At 39.9% G+C, this 14,327-nt stretch overlaps 5 protein-coding genes across 5 annotated transcripts; 2 read left to right on the forward strand and 3 right to left on the reverse strand.

Annotated features, from left to right (window-relative positions):
• Window positions 1–3,239: 3,239 nt before the first annotated feature.
• Window positions 3,240–6,032, forward strand: LOC145699220 (uncharacterized). The gene is made up of 5 exons (XM_081776482.1): window positions 3,240–3,287; window positions 3,426–4,880; window positions 5,003–5,214; window positions 5,263–5,503; window positions 5,547–6,032. The coding sequence occupies exons 1-5, from the start codon at window positions 3,282–3,284 to the stop codon at window positions 5,616–5,618; spliced, it is 1,986 nt and encodes a 661-aa protein (XP_081632608.1). The 5' UTR covers window positions 3,240–3,281; the 3' UTR covers window positions 5,619–6,032.
• A 169-nt stretch (window positions 6,033–6,201) lies between these two features.
• LOC145699103 (uncharacterized) lies at window positions 6,202–7,195 on the reverse strand. The gene is made up of 3 exons (XM_081776351.1): window positions 6,790–7,195; window positions 6,434–6,745; window positions 6,202–6,390 (listed from the first exon to the last, which is right to left on the reverse strand). Exons 1-3 carry the CDS (start codon window positions 6,884–6,886, stop codon window positions 6,239–6,241), a joined length of 561 nt encoding a protein of 186 aa, XP_081632477.1. The 5' UTR covers window positions 6,887–7,195; the 3' UTR covers window positions 6,202–6,238.
• Window positions 7,196–7,210: 15 nt separating this feature from the next.
• On the reverse strand, window positions 7,211–9,597 carry LOC145696129 (uncharacterized). The gene is made up of 4 exons (XM_081773119.1): window positions 9,313–9,597; window positions 7,720–8,057; window positions 7,463–7,674; window positions 7,211–7,420 (listed from the first exon to the last, which is right to left on the reverse strand). Exons 2-4 carry the CDS (start codon window positions 8,000–8,002, stop codon window positions 7,211–7,213), a joined length of 705 nt encoding a protein of 234 aa, XP_081629245.1. The 5' UTR covers window positions 8,003–8,057; window positions 9,313–9,597.
• Window positions 8,314–9,402, forward strand: LOC145696289 (ras-related protein Rab-32-like). The gene is made up of 5 exons (XM_081773298.1): window positions 8,314–8,424; window positions 8,478–8,630; window positions 8,690–8,776; window positions 8,813–8,982; window positions 9,190–9,402. Exons 1-5 carry the CDS (start codon window positions 8,314–8,316, stop codon window positions 9,293–9,295), a joined length of 627 nt encoding a protein of 208 aa, XP_081629424.1. The 3' UTR covers window positions 9,296–9,402.
• LOC145696131 (uncharacterized) lies at window positions 9,309–12,734 on the reverse strand. The gene is made up of 8 exons (XM_081773121.1): window positions 12,608–12,734; window positions 11,411–11,469; window positions 10,825–10,969; window positions 10,465–10,675; window positions 10,120–10,419; window positions 9,651–9,771; window positions 9,442–9,601; window positions 9,309–9,373 (listed from the first exon to the last, which is right to left on the reverse strand). The coding sequence occupies exons 1-8, from the start codon at window positions 12,618–12,620 to the stop codon at window positions 9,309–9,311; spliced, it is 1,074 nt and encodes a 357-aa protein (XP_081629247.1). The 5' UTR covers window positions 12,621–12,734.
• Window positions 12,735–14,327: the final 1,593 nt, after the last annotated feature.

The raw sequence follows: 14,327 nt of genomic DNA on the forward strand, positions 1-14,327 counted from the left end.
TTAAGATGAAAGCGAGTGATTGGATTAACGCCCGTTTCTTCTAAATGTTTGTTCCATTTGGTAAGGAATGAATCAAAACTACCCATTAATTTGATACTATGCGGTGAACCACCCAACGGAAACTTAGTACCTCTTGATAAAATTGATAGAACAGATTCTGGTGGTTTGATCTTGGTAAAGTTCAAAACGGTAAATTTAAAAGGTTCTGATTTAGAAAATTTAAAAAGTTTAGTAAGTTTTGCAGATCTAGTATTGTCACGGGAACGTTCAAGATTATTTACATGAGAAATAATAGAGTTTTTAAGGTGAGAAATAACAGATGGAGAAAAATTGTTTCTAGAACATGCTTGCGCAAATTGTTTTTGAAACTTTGTATTTACTATAAGTAAATTATCTTCGGCTGACCTGATTTTTTCGTACAGGATTCGTCGTCGTTCTTTCAATATTTTTGGCTTGTTCCATTTTGTATACTGTAGAACGGAAGAGGGAATGTAGGTGCATCGTGGTAGCAGGTTATTTTCTTTGCATTCATTTAAGAACTGCAAATGTTTCTGGTTACGGTGAACTTTCGTCCAGCGCTGTTCCATAAACTTCTTTGTTCGTCGATCAAATTTTTTGTTCATATCGTAAAGTTGACGAGTATTTAATACATTATCTCTTTTATTGCAGAAGCTTTTCGCTTTTTTCCTTTAAAAAACAAAAACAAGCGCAAAGATATTGACAATGAGACAGGGGCAACCATTGAGGCCCTTGATTGTCAATATCTTTGCGCTTGTTTTTGTTTTTTAAAGGAAAAAATTCTCTAGAACAGAAGGGATTTCGGTGTTTGTTTTCGTGGTTTTGTCAGATACAACTTTGCGTCTCTAAAGGTAACTGCTTTTTTGTTTTCTGTATGTTTCTAACTTCCTGTAGCACTGATGATGCCGAAAGGCAAAAAGCTTCTGCAATAAAAGAGATAATGTATTAAATACTCGTCAACTTTACTATAATTTTAAGAGTATTTTTTCTGAAGTGTCTTTTTTTGAAAATTTTTGTCGGAATTTTTTTGTCGATTCCAGACGCCACCCCTATTATTATCGCCATTTCTGTGTGATTTCAGATCGATTGATTTCAAAATTTTCTTGGTTCTGATGACATGTTTTTGGTGGCATGTTAGCCTTGCGTGCCAAAGCAATTAGTAAAGAAGCCTTAGTAAAGAAATACGGTATAAGCAGTAATAATGGTATCAGAGAAGACGCTGAAATCGCGGGTGGCCAGCGCTTTGATCTTTTTACGACTGGGTGACAACTGGAGCAGCGTTCTGGCTGTAGGAGGTCTCGCCAAAATCGACCCATTTCAAGCCCTAAATTGAGATTTAAAGTTGAATTCATAAATTAATCATCACCTCATATGAGTACACAGTGGTTGTGCAAGCTGTGTTGTCGACAACAGTGACTTCGAACCAGTCTGGGTACCATCCATCATTGTCTTTCTCCCAGACTCTGATATCGCCAAGGTTCTCGAGGCAGCTTGCAGGCAGGGATGTACATTTTCAAAAATTTTCGACTGCGGTGCGAACTGCGAGATTCAAAATTTTCTCTTCGCAGTGCGCCGCAGACTGCGATTTTCTGCGAACTGCGGAAAATTAGCAGAAACTGCTAATCTTCGAATCTAACAAGGTGGAAAAAATCGAGTTGGGCCGTTTCAGCCCCGTTCCTTGATTTGTTAATTTAAGGGGCTTGACATTGGCTAGGAACTCCAAGGTGATCAATCTCAGTACTGTCCCCAGCCCCACCCTCATCCATTGTTGTAAAAATTCAAATTATCAAAGATTTTTACTCTATTCTGGTTTTTATTTAAAATTTTGAAATTACTCTAGGTTCACTAGCAGCTCATGTACATGTGAGCATGAGCTGTTCATTAGCAACCCAGTCGCCGTTCGCTAAACTTGGGAAAAACGGAGACCATTCTTACGACGCCTTATTATTCATGTTTTTCCAGTATTTCAAAAGAGAAAAGCTTGAAAAATGGCTTGAAAATGACCGCAGAATCCGCAGTCTGCGAACTGCGGGATTAGTCAAAAACTACGGAAAATGACTGTGGAAAACTCGCAGTTTTCAAAAATTCTCAAGAAACTGCGGACTGCGAGAACAGAAGAAACATCGAGTACGAAAATATCGATTTGTCCAGGCTCTTGGTCGTCTTTGTTAGGGTCATCAAGGTTGAACCATGTGTCGCAGCCGGCCTTTGGAATTCTTAAAAATAAAAATAGTATTTATCATATTTATGGGAAAATCAGCTTACTGAAAGAGTCCCCTGAAAAGAGTCCCGAAGAAGATACGATTCCAAAATCGGAGGCTCCGAAAAGCCCAATTATGGAGCAGCTTGATGGAAAAATGGACGACCTTGCAAAACTTCTCAAAACGCTCGATTTTTTAAATTATTGAAAAGTAACTGTACAAAAATTTAGAGTAATAAAATATATATAAAAAAATAAATATAAATTAATAAAGCAGCGAAGATATCAATTCGCAGTACTATTTTGACGATTTCTACTGCGGCATTATGTCCCAACAAGCCGGGCTTCGAGGTATCGTGGCGCGTTCAATATTTGCGAGAATATTATTCGGGACGTGACGGAGTACTTGGAAACACGTCAAGTTGCAAGCTTTATATTGCCCCAAGGTATGCAATTCTGCTCCCATACCCTAAACTCCAGACAGGCGGTGTTGCCGCTTCAGCGTTATCTATGCTAATGTTCTGTTATTTTGACCTAGTGCCCCCTAACCCTTATTTCAAATAATAGAAAGTACCGAAGAGTAGTATAAGTTTCTATCTTGAAAAAATTTTTTGACAGAAATAAAACGGATCTCTTAATAAAATCATAAAATCTCATTAAAATCTTTACTCATTGTTTTGATAATGGAGAGCACCTCTGAAAGCTAAACACTGGCAATTAGCTTCCACATATCATCAAATTTTATTTATTTTAAGAAATGAGGAAAATTAGGTCAAAAATAATTCGTTGAACTTAGATTTTTCGTGTCACGAGGAACAAAAAAGGTCCCTAGAATTTTCGCCTTCAGTTAAAACCCTGATAGACGATTGTCAATTGGCAATAGAGTTTCGAAATTCGAAATTACGAAATCGAGAAGCAAAACAATTTCGTAAAAACACGCACGGCTTCTCGAAATGGCGCACTAGAGCGCACCACACGGTTGATTTCTTCAACTTTATAAAGTGGCCTGTTACTCGTAAAATTCATCTTTTGTCAGAGAAAGCTTTTCTTACTCGAAAGTAAGATGAAGGTAAGATTTTGTTTTTCAAAACCCTCTTTTTAATTTGAAAAAGAAATCGAGTTTTGAATCGTCTTTAACAAAATTTTTGAGGGCAAAAATTGATTTTTTTCTTTTCTTCTATCATCAAATTTTTGGAATTTAATTAAGGTTCTCGCGGCGGTCATTTCTGCAGCTGCTACTGCTCAATCTTTGGAGGACCGAGGCTCGGCCACTGCTTGGACCTCGATCGAGGCTTCCTACAACAGTCTCTACGACGCAATTTTGGCTGAATACTCGACAACCAACATCCCCGGTGTCAAGAAGGCCAATCGACTTCGAGACTTTCTCAACAAAGTGGACAATTTTCCGACCCGAGTTTCCGACTCCTGCGCCAATTTTGCTGGTTCCGGCGATCCAAACGCTTTCGTCTTCCCAAACTACGACGAGAATGACATCTGCCACTCGCTCAACAATCTCATCTCTTCTGTCATGAGCTTTCACGATGCATTCGTGTGCATGGACGGTGTCAACCTCACCACGCACAACGGATGGGCTCCCCACAAGATGAGGAGACTCATTCACCGCCAGCGCCACATTCTCTTCAATCGAAAATTTAAGCAGCTCAAATGCAATCTTCCGCTGGCGCCGACCCCTGCTCCCTGCGAATCCGATCCCTGCGACGGACTTGAAAGCTGCGAAACAATCGTCAATGGATGCTCGCTCTTCCCAGTCCGAAACAATCTGGTCTCCACAGTTCAAACAGCTCTCGACTACAAGTTCTCTGCCGAAGTACTTTGCAACAGCGTACCTGATGGAAACTGGCAGAATATTTTCCATGTCTCGAGAAACGGTGGAGACGTCGCGAGCGTTGGCGATCGAACCTTTGGTCTTTTCCAAAAGCCGGATGGACACCTTCATCTCACTGTCAATGACCCGACCCTCAGTCAGTATCAAAGATATGACGAATTTCCTTGCACATCCGGCGAGTGGGCGACTTACTCTGTCGAAGTTAGACAGATTTCAGGAAGTGGAAATGTCGAGTACGTGTCGAAAATTGGGGACACGCCACTTCATACATCGCAGTACAGTGCAGGCGCACTTCCAGCTGGCTTGGATCTCCAGGTCCACATTGCCGACGACCACTACGACGCTGCAACCAGCTACAGCGTCCGCAATTTCTACTACCAAACCTTCCATCCCTGCCCTTCAAGAACTGATCCCTGCTTAGATCTCGACAGCTGCAGCACGGTCGTAGATAGCTGCGAGTTCAACCCTGTTGTTGGCAGTCAGAAAACGGTTTTAAGTGCGGCGCGTAATTACAAGGTTTCCGCCGACATTCTTTGCCCAGACATAAACGAATGGAAATACAATATTCATCTTTCGGGGAATGACGACCCATATGCCACACCGACAAACGCCGGAGACCGACAATTTTCAGTCATCACATCTCCTGATTCAGGATCGATGGAGATCAGTCTGACCGACCCAAGCGCATGGGATAAGAGGCAATCATTCATGCAACCATGCACGATTGGTGAGTGGAATACGTACTCTCTTGAAGTCAACCAAGTTGACGAAGATCCATCCACATTGCGGTGGGTATTTAACTTTGACGGCACACAGGCTAGGTTTTGCGAAAAAATTTTGCAAAGACAATACCAATACTTTTGAGTTACAACTGAGCAAGGAATAAAGGCTTGCTTACCGAGCCCTGCTTGAATAATCGTTCGAAAACCAAGATTTAGGCTGCTCAAGGGACTTACGATCTCAGTGGAGCATATTCAAGCGGCGATCTGAACGCTTTTGTGTTTGATCTGATACCGAACTCTGTCCGAAACTTCTCCTACCAAACATTTGATGATATTTGTCTCTTGAAAAACGAGCAAGTTTTCACTATCAGAGCCAGAACATCATCAAGTGTGTCCCATGCACAGACGGACGGAACAGTCAACTTCCAGTAAGTTGATTTTCACAAAAATAAGATACATAAATTATTATTTTTAAGAATTCCAAAGGCCGGCTGCGACACTTGGTTCAACCTTGATGACCCTAACCAACCAGACGATCGAGAGCCCGGACAAATCGATACTTACGTTATCGATGTTTCTTCTCTTCCTGCAAGCTGCCTCGAGAACCTTGGCGATATTAGAATCTGGGAGGAAGACGATGATGGATGGTACCCTGACTGGTTCGAAGTCACTGTTGTCGACAAAACAGCTTGCACAACCACAGTGTACTCATATGAGGTAACAATTATTTGAGTGAATTTAATTATTAATTCCAATTAAGGGCTTGCAATGGGTCGATTTTGGCGAGACCTCTTACAGCCAGAACGCTGCTCCAGTCGTCACCCAGTCGTAAACAGACCAAAGCGCTCAGCCACTGGCCAACAGCAATCTCAGCGTATCGATATTAATTTCTGATACCATCACTTATGCTTATACGTTTTTCTTCTCTTCGGATTTCTGCGACTTGACGTTCTTAGAATCTCCAAGAAAAACTAAGTTCAGAAAAATAGCTACTTCTTCTTATCATCGAATTTTGTAGGGCTTTAAGGTCATGTACTTTTCTTTCTCGAAATCTTCCAAATAAATGTAGTAGTAGAGAATCTTCGATATCCTTTGATACGATGAAAGTGTTCGGTTTTCAAATTTATTCAAAATGCGATTCAAAATCAAAAAGTCGTCGATCTTTAGTCGCAGAAGTGAGAATCAAATTGTTTCGTTTTCGCACAGCTCGGCGTTGGACGCAAATTGCTACTCGTGCTCATTTTGATAAGTTTCACAATTGATTTCCTATTCAATCGGTGAGTCTTTGAATGAAAATAAATGATAAGATTCCTTGCAAAAATATTTAATTCGCTCTGTGATGGAGTCTGTCTTTCATTCGAAATAGAACATTTTCTGATTTTTATTCCGATAGAGAGATAAAATAGTTTCTCTGCTTTATTAATTTATTTGTACAGTTGCTTTTCAATAATTTTAAAAATCGAGCGTTTTGAGAAGTTTTGCAAGGTCGTCCATATTTCCATCAAGCTGCTCCATAATTGGGCTTTTCGGAGGCTCCGAGTTTGGAATATCTTCTTTGGGACTTGTTTCAGGGGACTGCTCGACCCTTTTCTCCGGCAAAATTTCTAGGAAATATAAAAAATCGAAAATTTGAAAATAGAAATTTACCTTTTTTGACCGGTTTTGCTGGCTTTTTTGGTCTCGGAAGCGTGTCGTACTTTCCAAGATTCATCCCTCTCTTTGAAATTGAACCTGTCAGGTGATACTCTCCAGGCTGATTGAACTTTTGTCTGATAGAATCGAACTTAGACTTGTGTTCTTTTTCAAATTCTTCTTGATTGTCAAAGAATCGATTGTTGTTTTCATCTTCGTTTTTACTGTCAAGAAGATCGGGCGTTTTGGGGATCAACAAGGAGGGCTGCGATTTGGTGCTACTAGATGCGAGGGAAGATTTTCGAGAAGAAGAAGAAGATGATTTTTCTGAAGTGAAAATTTTTTATCAAAAACATTGAAGAAAAACAAACCTGAATTTTGTCTTCTGTTTTCAAGATCAGCATTTTTTCTTTCAGAAGATTTCGTTTCATCAGCAATTTCTTCCTCTTTTCTCGGCAAGCATTCCATGTATACGACTCCATTATCTTTCTTCCTGATAATTTCCGAGCTCGACCTCGATCTGTCCCCATTTGACTGGCTCCTCTCTTCTGACTGAACTTCTCGACCCTGAACGCTTGAACTAGCGACCGAGTTGGAACGAATGCTTTTGATCGAAGAACTCGAACGGGAAGGAGCTGGTGAACTTTGGCTGGCGATTGAACTTTGACTTTTTGAAGCGGCTATTGACTTGTGGCTTTGTAGAGATTTAGCGGGAAGCTCAGGTGTTGTTGACCGCGGCGATTCTTCGAGACAGGAAGATTTTGAAACTGGAGAAGGGTCACTGCCAAAGCCTCAGAAATTTCTCAGAAAAACTAAAAAGGTAAATATTTGAGAGGCTTTTCTTGAAGAAAAAGATTTCGAAGATCTGATTAATTTCTCTGGCAAAATCGGCGCTGGCGGTAAAGTTTCTTCAGCTTCTCCGTAGTTTTGGTTGAAAAATGAGTTCTTCATCGTTTCATTTATTCTTGACTCGTCTTTGATTTCGTTTGAAGAATTCGGGCTCTAGAATTTCATCATGATCGAAAGTTTGTCAAAGCAGATTACCTGTGAAGAATTTGAATAAGAAAAATTTCGTGGTGGTTTTTTAATTGAGTTACTCGTTCGTTGAACTGGAATCTGCTCGATGAAGACATCATTTTCATCCTTTTCTTCGCGGTTGATTTTTCGACTCTCCTGGATAGTCGATGGCCCAGTTTCAGAACCGAAAAAGATGTTCGCCGGGGAAATTTGATGATTTTCATTTTTCGGCGGGAGGACTAAAATTCTCGAATTTAAAACCATATTTAACTAAAAATATTTACCTGGTGGTAGTGGACTCTCTTCGTGATTCTCCTCGTTGATATCATCCCTCTTCAGCGGAGTCGACATTTCAAGCGGCAATCTCGGCGTAATATCAACATGAGATCCGACGACAGAATATGGATTTTCATCATGAATTGAGTCCGCCGAAGATTCTGTTTTCGAGCGAGTCGAGTTCGACCGCGTCGATCTTTTTGACATGATACTTGCAGGGCCACTTCTGGAAGGAACTTGAAGATTTCGAGGTGGAACGCGAGGAGCAGAGTTGACGGATGTGACGATCATTCGGCGGATTGGGAGGAAGTGATTCGTGATTTCGTAGCGGCGGAGATCCTGGATTCTAGAAGCAAGAATTATTGGTGATGACCATAAGCGGAATTTTCAATGCAAAATTTAGGCTTTTCAAGGTTATTTCCCATTGAATTTATTCAAAAAATACCATTTGCATTTGTCCTCGCAATATAAATTCTACAGAAAATATTGAGCTGTTGAAAATTGAATTCATTCTGAAAACAGAAAACAAATATCACACATTTGGCGCATCATCAGTCCACAAAACCGCCGTCAAGTTACGTTTGACCTGAATTTTGCGAAAGATGGTTGAATATCTTTTCAAAACCCTTGTTATTGGAGACATCGGGGTAGGAAAAACCTCACTGATAAAGAGATACGTTCATCATGTGTTCGGAAGCACCTACAAGAAACGGGCCCGGAAAATGAGGAAAAAATAGGCATTCAAAAAGAGAGAGCCCAGGAAAAGCCAACGATAGGAGTCGATTTCGCTTTGAAAGTCATCAACTGGGACTCAGAAACGATCATCAGGCTTCAACTCTGGGACATTGCGGGTCAAGAAAGATTCGGGACGATGACGAGAGTTTATTACAGAGATGCGGTGGCAGCATTCATCGTTTTTGATTTCAGGGCTCAACAAATTCTCAATAAATGGAAAGAGCTTGATTTGAGCCCAGGATAGATATAAACAGGAACACGACTTTTGAAGGCGTCCGAAAATGGAAAGATGATCTTGATAGCAAAGTTATGCTCGCTGATGGATCAAAGGTAGTAAGATCCAGTCCCTTTTGATCACCCTTTTAGATCCCATGCTTCCTTTTGGCGAACAAAATCGACATGCTGGAGGAAAGCGAAGTTGATGCAAAAAAGGCGCAACTTGACGATTTTGTTGCAGAAAAAGAATTTGCGGGCTGGTTTCCTACTTCGGCGAAAGAAAATAAGAATATCGATCGAGCTGCTACAGAGCTTATACGGTAAAATTAAATATATACAAAACCGTAATATTGATTTTAAGAATCTATTAATAGATTTTCTTAATACCTCGATGATCGATATCTTTAATTAAGCTTGATCAAGAAAAGTTTGTTTCGGTAGAGGAACCATAAAACACTGTATCCTATTATATGATTCATATTCTAATGAATCTTTTACCGTTATTTTTATAAGTTTTTAATTTTAAGTACGATTTTGGACAACGAGAAGCGTCTTTCTCCCCCTACTATTGACGATGATGTTATCGACATCCGCTCAAACAAGCCAACATCGCCTGAAAAGCAGTGTTGCTAACTGTGACATAAACTTACATAAATTTGGAGCAAACGCCTCCACCAGTACTTTGCGTTTTCTTTGAGTCTTTCTTCGATACTGATTTTTGCAGTCTTTTGATGCTTTCTTTTGGTTTCCTCGGAGCATCATCGGCTTTTTCTTTGAACTCTTTTTGTTCTTCTTGGTTGTTGCTTGCTTCCCATCGACTTCGTTTAATACAGGAACTCCGTCCAAAAGCGCGCGGCCTTCAGGTTGGAAACAGTAATTCCGAGCTGTCATCTGGTATTTGTCCATCGCTTTAACATCAGCGCCAGCTTTGAGTAGCACCTGAAAGAGAATCGTAAATTTTTGCGAATTCGCCTTTAGCTTATCATGCCTTTAGACACTCGAGCTGGCCAAATTTTGCGGCGCAGTGTAAAGGAGTGAAGCCGGAGAAGTCGATTTTATTGACGACTTCTTTGTCCAAATCGATGATGACCTGGAGCGCTTCATGAAGTCTGAAGAAATGAGTCGTATAATTTTTTTTCACTTGTTTCAAGGGATGAATAGGTCGGTATATTGTTTAATTAAAATTATATTTTCGGTGGTATAAGAATAAAAAAGAGTGTATTGCTGGTCAAAATTGAAGGTTTATGATATTTTCTCAAAAATAAGCTAGCTCTAGAATTTTTATCATATATTTATTAGACAGGGTATGAATCAAGAAGTTTGTTAGTATAGTTTGTTATTTTTATCAAAATATCTCTAAGAAAAAAATTATATATTTTTCAAACTTTTCAGACCATTATGGAACATAATTTATGGTTTCCAATTTTTTTTTCAAAATATTGTTTCTGTCAAATTACCCATAGCTAGCCAGGCAATGAGCGAGGGTAACACCAGTCTCCTCGTTTTTAAAATCCTTGAGTCCAGAAATAAAGCAGTTCGCCTTCTTTGTCCTTGCGATCATATTCAGCGTCATTTCGTTCAAAATTCTCGAGTGATTGCCGCGGATTACTTCTGGGTTGACTCCTTTTCGACTCGTCATTTGGCGGTTCATGGTGAGAAGCAATGGTGAGTTGTGGCGAATGTGGTTGATTGGGAAGTTTAGGTCGAAATCGACGGCGAAGACGTTGGCTTTTGCTTCGAGCAGTTGGAGCATCACGCTATTCAAGATGTTAGAATCGAAGAAATACTGTAAAAGCTAGTACCTGTAGTGATCGTGGTAGCAGGCATGATGCAGGGCAGTCCAGCCATCCATGTCGAAAGCATCGACATTTGCTCCCGCCCTGACCAGGTGAAGAGCCAAACGAGCATGGCCAGCTGCAGCGCAGAGAATTAAGGGAGTCTCTCCGGTAGGTCCGACACAGTTCACATCAACGCCATTAGAGATAAGGTGCAGTAGTTCATCTTCGTTCCCAGCTACAATAGTTAATAAAGTGTTAATTGGCAATTCATTTTTGAATCACGCCTATTTTTAGGGGGCGATTTCCCCTAATTGAATTCAATTATCCAGGCGATTATGAGTAATCTGTTAAATCTCTGGCTCTTTCTCGAGTTTGTAAACAAACCTCTGCAAGTATCGAGCAATAGAATGTGACCTTCGAAAGTGATCTTTGGCCGTCGCGGTCGTTTGAATCCGTCCGAGCCGTTTTCGCGTTCGATTTCTTGAATGTGCTGCCATCGCTCGATCGACACTTTTCGTGATTTTCGCGACTGAAATTGTGAATTTGTTTTTTTAATTAACTATTTTTTGATAATCTTAATTGATTTTCTACGAGATGATCTCGCTCAGATTTATTGTTCAATTATGCTGACGCAAAAATAAATAAAAACAATAAAAACACCTCCCATCAAATTTTTCCTATTTTTATTTTTAATGCAATTCAATGAAAGACAAAAACAACCCCTTCCTAGTATTGAATTATTCGTGTTTATTGTCGAAAATCCTTATTAAAATCGAAAAAAAAAATTTAAAGAAAAAATTTTAAGAAATTTTGATAAAAATTTAGACCAATCAGATTGCCGCGATTCTCTTGTCGACCAATCAGATTTCAGAAAAAAATGTCGCGAAAAATTCGAATTATTTGATGCATTTTTTGTCGATTAGAGCCAGGATCCCTTATATTTCAACATCAAAAAATGATCCTTTCATACCTTTTCTTGAACATCCGGCTGTGAGAAATTCCTCCATAGCGCATCATTCTGGAAGCTGTCTAAAACCAAAAGGTCACTTTCTCTTCTTTCCCGGAAAAAGATTCTTCTTCGAAAACGCTCTCTGACCAGCTCATCTCATAATTCCATTTTTTCCGAAAAAATTTAAAAAATGATGATTTCAATTATTTACACAAGGTCTTTTAGCGGATGAGTTCACAGAGCGGCTGATTTTGGATATTTTTGAACGGGCCGATGGGCTCAATTATGATGAAAAACGCGGATAGCGAGCTATTCACTTTCTCAAAATTAATCCGGCTTAGAAACTCACACACCCAAAAAGAGAGCGAATGCCACACAAAAATACAACCACAGTTGAGTTGAAAGAAGAGACTATTCTGGCAGACGACAAAATTGAAGCTGCTTTTGAAAATAGAAAAAAGTGGTTTATTGAGATTTTTCTCTTGATGAAGAGGATTTTGGATAAAGAAGAGTTTATTGTCGAGACAAAAGAAGATAAACTGTTCGGATTCTTGTCGTCTGATCGAAATATACCGACGTAGCCTGTGTAGAAAGCCAGAGTCAGGGTTCTGGAAAACCCTTGAAAAAACTGCGTAGCGCTTTCAAAATGACGATCGCAGATCCTGACTCAGGTTTTCTACATGCTAAATGGCGAACACAGCCTTTTTCAAATATTTCTTAGATTTGATTATAATAATACTTTTTACTGGCTTGCCAGTATTATCCAGGGTATGAATCAGCCCGGCTGGTTTATGTAGCTCACAATTTGGTTAAAAATCTTGTATCAAATTAAGTATTTTTCGAAAAAAATCAATTCTTTATCTAATAAGAGCTTTTATGGTTCCAGAAAATTCATTCTAGAATCCAGAATTCTGAATTTTTCGATTTTTTTAGAAAAGACTGTTCAATGATTCCTCTCTCCGGAATTTGACTGTGAATAGAGTTTACTACTGTACTGTTATCCGGCTTATTTATCATAAAGTAAATGTTTAATTTCGCCATTGAATCCTACATCCGCCGCCGCAAAAATGCGGCTCTTTTGATACTGCCTCGATCTTGAGATTCTGCAAATACTCGGTCATAAAAGCGATCAATAAAATTAATCCAATTTAAGTCATTCTTGATTTTATATTGCCGTGATCGAGAAAATATTTCCCAGCGTTTTCTTTTTCTTTTTACCTGCGTCGTTCATTTTTTCTTTATTTATCTTTCTCTATTTTTTCAAGCAAAACCTAGTGAAGATTTTGAATAAAAAAAGCAATCGTCTCCCACTGGGAGAAAGAACTGTTTTGCGCCTGTATGTCTTTTGGCGCGGTTTCGCAAAAACGAAAGAAAAAGGGGCGAGAGTCCATTGGGCCTCCCGTTCGTATTTGCCCAGGAAAAATGTTTCTGTTTGCAGCCAGAAGATTAGACAGCGCACATAACTTTAAACTTCGAAAGCGGAACGCGCAGAATCTTTTTTTTTATTTGCCAAAGTTTCGGGAACAAAGAATTAATGGCTGGCAATGATCGCTAAAAATTCTCAAAGAAAATACTTTTCAGGAGATTTTTGACCCAAAAAAATTCTTTCTTGACGACAAAAATATTTTTTGAATGATTTTATTGAGGATTAATGTACAAAGGCAAGATTGAAATTAAAATTGAACTAATAAAGAAATCATACAATAGAAATTTTCTCAAAGAATTGAATTCCTTCATCTTGATCGCATGATCCAACTGCATGAAGGTTGTTATCTTCGCAACAGAATCGACCAGTTTTGTACATTGAAAAGCTTCCAGACGATCTCTGGCAGCAGAAGAGCTCTCCACCTACTCCGGCTCCGCCGTGGACGCAATTTTCAACATCGAAATTTGCATTGGAGAGGTCAAGTTGACCGTTGTTTTCGTCTTTCAGGGCGAGGAAGGTCATTGTAAGCTGCTTATCGCACTCACAAATGGCCGTTTCAAGCTCAGTTCCAGAAGCTAAAAATGATTTGCTCGATTCGTCGTTCGGAAATCTTTAAAAAACTTACCACAAACTTGATTTACTGGCTCTAAATACCCCGGTGTCTCAATTTCACCGCTGAAAAACACGTCCATCGCACACTGAGAACACTTCTTCCACTTGTTGATCGCTCTATCAACCGCATCGACCGGCTGGCCCACGTTTTTCTTGAAAACATTGAAGAGATCTCGACCTGCGCAGCCATAGTTTTCGAGGAGAGAAAGGTCGAAGTTCTGGCCAAAATTGTTGAGAATCCACCAGATGATGTTGGCTCGATTTTCGGTCGAAGATGTTGTCTGCTGAGAAGTCGTGGTAACAGTTGAAGTTGTTGTCGTTGTTGATGTTGTCGTGGTTGTGGTTGTTGTGGTGGTTGATGTCGTACTGGTGGTTGTTGTTGTGGTACTAGTCGTCGAAGTCGTACTCGTTGTTGTTGTCGTAGTTGATGTCGTAGTTGTTGTTGTGGTAGAAGTTGTTGTGGTTGTGGTTGAAGTCGTACTCGTTGTTGTAGTTGTACTCGTTGTTGTTGATGTTGTACTTGTTGTAGTTGTTGTTGTTGAAGTAGTCGTTGTTGTTGCTGTGGTTGTCGTGGTTGTTGTTGTAGTTGTTGAAGTTGTAGTAGTGGTAGTTGTAGTCGTTGTAGTAGTAGTGGTCGTTGTCGTTGTGGTCGTTGTCGTTGTGGTCGTTGTCGTTGTTGTGGTTGAGGTTGTAGTCGTGGTAGTGGTCGTAGTTGTTGTAGTAGTGCTGGTTGTGCTCGTTGTTCCTGTAGGACACTCGCTTTCACAATTCGAAAATCTCAAATCACAGCAGTTCGCAGTATTCTGAGCATTGGGAAAATTGCAGACTAAGAAGCTCTGATCCCAAACAGTCCCCGGTCCGCAATCTTTAACAGTAGTAGAGTCGTGCTCGAAGCAGTGG

The sequence above is a fragment of the Oikopleura dioica genome, chromosome 2, assembly GCF_907165135.1.
Source record: "Oikopleura dioica chromosome 2, OKI2018_I68_1.0, whole genome shotgun sequence".
In the NCBI taxonomy this organism is placed as follows: Eukaryota; Metazoa; Chordata; class Appendicularia; order Copelata; family Oikopleuridae; genus Oikopleura; species Oikopleura dioica.

Bases quoted from the DNA above. Each gene is read 5' to 3' on its own strand.
- LOC145699220 (XM_081776482.1), top strand. The intron at 5,215-5,262 runs GTAAGTTGATTT...ATTATTTTTAAG, and splicing joins GACGGAACAGTCAACTTCCA to AATTCCAAAGGCCGGCTGCG. The intron at 5,504-5,546 runs GTAACAATTATT...ATTCCAATTAAG, and splicing joins CCACAGTGTACTCATATGAG to GGCTTGCAATGGGTCGATTT.
- LOC145699103 (XM_081776351.1), bottom strand. From the start codon at position 6,886: ATGGAATGCTTGCCGAGAAAAGAGGAAGAAATTGCTGATGAAACGAAA. The intron at 6,746-6,789 runs GTTTGTTTTTCT...TTTTCACTTCAG, and splicing joins AAACAGAAGACAAAATTCAG to AAAAATCATCTTCTTCTTCT. The intron at 6,391-6,433 runs GTAAATTTCTAT...TATATTTCCTAG, and splicing joins AGCAAAACCGGTCAAAAAAG to AAATTTTGCCGGAGAAAAGG.
- LOC145696129 (XM_081773119.1), bottom strand. From the start codon at position 8,002: ATGATCGTCACATCCGTCAACTCTGCTCCTCGCGTTCCACCTCGAAAT. The intron at 7,675-7,719 runs GTAAATATTTTT...CGAGAATTTTAG, and splicing joins AGAGAGTCCACTACCACCAG to TCCTCCCGCCGAAAAATGAA. The intron at 7,421-7,462 runs GTAATCTGCTTT...ATGAAATTCTAG, and splicing joins CTTATTCAAATTCTTCACAG to AGCCCGAATTCTTCAAACGA.
- LOC145696289 (XM_081773298.1), top strand. From the start codon at position 8,314: ATGGTTGAATATCTTTTCAAAACCCTTGTTATTGGAGACATCGGGGTA. The intron at 8,425-8,477 runs GCCCGGAAAATG...GCCCAGGAAAAG, and splicing joins GAAGCACCTACAAGAAACGG to CCAACGATAGGAGTCGATTT. The intron at 8,631-8,689 runs GATTTCAGGGCT...GAGCCCAGGATA, and splicing joins TGGCAGCATTCATCGTTTTT to GATATAAACAGGAACACGAC.
- LOC145696131 (XM_081773121.1), bottom strand. The intron at 10,420-10,464 runs GTACTAGCTTTT...CATCTTGAATAG, and splicing joins TGCTACCACGATCACTACAG to CGTGATGCTCCAACTGCTCG. The intron at 9,772-10,119 runs GTAATTTGACAG...TCATTTCTTCAG, and splicing joins CATTGCCTGGCTAGCTATGG to ACTTCATGAAGCGCTCCAGG.